The 2,639-nt window shown below is 36.5% G+C and overlaps 1 protein-coding gene across 1 annotated transcript; it reads left to right on the top strand.

Annotated features, from left to right (window-relative positions):
* Positions 1–257: 257 nt before the first annotated feature.
* Positions 258–1,183, top strand: LOC113336007. Its single transcript, XM_026581997.1, has 2 exons — positions 258–543; positions 767–1,183. The coding sequence occupies exons 1-2, from the start codon at positions 348–350 to the stop codon at positions 940–942; spliced, it is 372 nt and encodes a 123-aa protein (XP_026437782.1). The 5' UTR covers positions 258–347; the 3' UTR covers positions 943–1,183.
* The last annotated feature ends 1,456 nt before the right edge of the window (positions 1,184–2,639 follow it).

Here is a 2,639-nt window from a genome sequence, read left to right as displayed (position 1 = left end):
ATATCTTCATGCTATGTTTTATGGTTGTCCTGTCCAACACATTTCTGCAGTTAACCCAGCTCCATATCAAATAATACACGTATGAACAATCCTAAATTTGTGAAAACTTGCTCGACTGGCATACCAATTAAGTTTTAAATAAATGGACGTGAATTAGTTAGTTAATTTAGTTCTTTTATTGAATCTTTGCAAAAATTAATCGCGTATATAAAGAACTCCCAGTTTTAACACAAATTCATACAAATACAAACGAATAAACCTCTCCATTTCTCTTCTGTATTGCAGAGATATTGGGAGGGGAGAAGAAGAAGAATACAAGAAGAAGAGAGAAAAAGAAACAAAAGGAGATGGCAAGAGCAAATATGATCGGCTGGGCAATGTTATTGGTTGCGGTTATGGCTTTGTACGTCGGTAAAGCGGAAGGATGGCCGTGCCAACTCGATTGTGCACGAGAACATGCACAGGAACAAGGTGGATCTGTTGCGTCACCCTTGATGGAATGTTTTGGCGCATGTTTGGATCATTCGAAACACGTACATAAAGGTAATATACAGTTCACTCCAATCCCTATTATATATTATAGACCCTCCACCACGCACACACGTACACACCCAGACTCGAACGACCATCGGCCCGAACAATGGTGGAGACAGAACCACAAACCAACACTTAAAGTTGAAACTAATCGTTACGTAAGTGTGGTTGGGGGTCTGGAAACTTTTTTTTTTTTTTTTTTTTGCTAATAACAATCGTTGTTTGTGTGCAGCTAAACCATCAGCCGAGACGCAAAAAGTCATCGAGTTTTTGGCTCAAGCACCTGAGTTCGAACATTACCCATCAGTAGGGAGAAAGGCATTTCCTCCTTCCAGGCAACCAATGATTGTTAACATTCCATCAATAGGGAGGAAGGCATTTTCTCCTCCGAAACAACCATTGATTTGAGGAGTTATATTAATTAACTGTGATCTATGAAATAATTCTCACACACTGACATGAACTGTGCGTCAGTGCCCTTTGTAACTAACGTAGTTGCTCTCCTGCCCTCGTTTGCTTCTTCTTACGATTCTCTCTTCTTTTTGTTTTCCTTCTTCTCCCCGTACTTGTATCGCAGGGAAATGAATTTCACATTTCATTTCATTGTATATCAATAAATATTACTATAAGTTGGTTTTTCTTACATTTATGTTGCTCTATTTTTCTTATAATTAACTAGGCTAGCTTACTTGGTCGCACAGAATTTGTAAGAATATAGCCACGCCAAACGAATGATAAACAAGCACTTCCCGTCCAAGAAATTGGGCTATATAGCCAAAAGTGCACTTCTTCTTGGTCAAATGGACCGGTAGACATTTCGCATGAGTCAAATGGACAGAGGAATCTTTTAATTGAAACTGTCGGAATTACCCTTTTGTAACTGCCACGTTCTCCCTCTCTCTTCAACAAAACCACGTTCTCCCTCTCTCTTCAAGTGAAAACCACCGTCCTTCTTCATCTTCTCACAAACCAGAAGAGAAAAAAATTCCTCCACCGCCTCCCCACACCATCTCCTCACCATAAACAGTAACAGAAAATGATTTCATCCACCGTCTCCTAACAATCCTCACTACAACAAATCAGTTTCGTCAACATCACTACAAGAAATCAGTTTCATCAACAGTATTTTCTCAACATCAACACCGTATTCTGCAAACACCATCAACAATACACTACAAAATGAGAAGTTTCTAGGGTTTCAATCGATCGATCAGTTCAGTGTATTTGAAGAATCGGGGTTTCAATCTATCCACAGAATGTCTCCTAGAACTCGTAAGATTTGAAACTCTAACTATGATTTGTTCTTATTTTCAGAATTGCATGATTAATTTGTTGAATTGGTTGTTCTTATTTTCATTTCAGTAGGTTAATTTGTTGAATTGGTTGTTTTATTTTCATTTCAATGGATGTGTATTTTATTCAATAAAATTGGTTCACGTCTGGTTATTTGAGTTTTTTCAATTTAATGAATGAAATTAGTTGTGGTGTATGAGTCTGGTTATTTGATTTTTTTTTCCAATGTTATGAATGAAATTGAATGAATTTGGTTTACATGTGATGGAACTGGTTTCATCAGGTTTAAACCTTGGATGGAATTGTTTCAGCAGGTTTTTACCTAGATGAAACTGGTTTCATCCAGCAGTTTTAATATGCAGTGTATTTTGTTTTAGCAGTTTAAACCTTGGATGAAATTGTTTCAACAGGTTTTTACCTGGATGGAACTGGTTTCATCCAGTTTTAATATGCAGTGTATATTGTTTTAGTAGTTTAAAAATAGATGAAAACAGTTTCATCCAGGTTTAAAGATATGTCATGTGAAGAATATTAGTAACATTGGATGTAACCAGTTACGTCCTATGTCGAATAGTAGTATGTAGTGTATTTTACCTAACTGAATAGTAGTATGTAGTTACGTCCTATGTCGAATAATAGTTACATCTAGGTTTTTACCTAGATGAAACTGGTTTCATCCAGCAGTTTTAATATGCAGTGTATTTTGTTTTAGCAGTTTAAACCTTGGATGAAATTGTTTCAACAGGTTTTTACCTGGATGGAACTGGTTCCATCCAGTTTTAATATGCAGTGTATATTGTTTTACTAGTTTA

This window comes from Papaver somniferum, unplaced genomic scaffold (assembly GCF_003573695.1).
Source record: "Papaver somniferum cultivar HN1 unplaced genomic scaffold, ASM357369v1 unplaced-scaffold_150, whole genome shotgun sequence".
Lineage (NCBI taxonomy): Eukaryota > Viridiplantae > Streptophyta > Magnoliopsida > Ranunculales > Papaveraceae > Papaver > Papaver somniferum.
The sequence above is the reverse complement of the archived record's forward strand: the minus strand, read 5'-3'. Positions and strand labels throughout refer to the sequence as shown.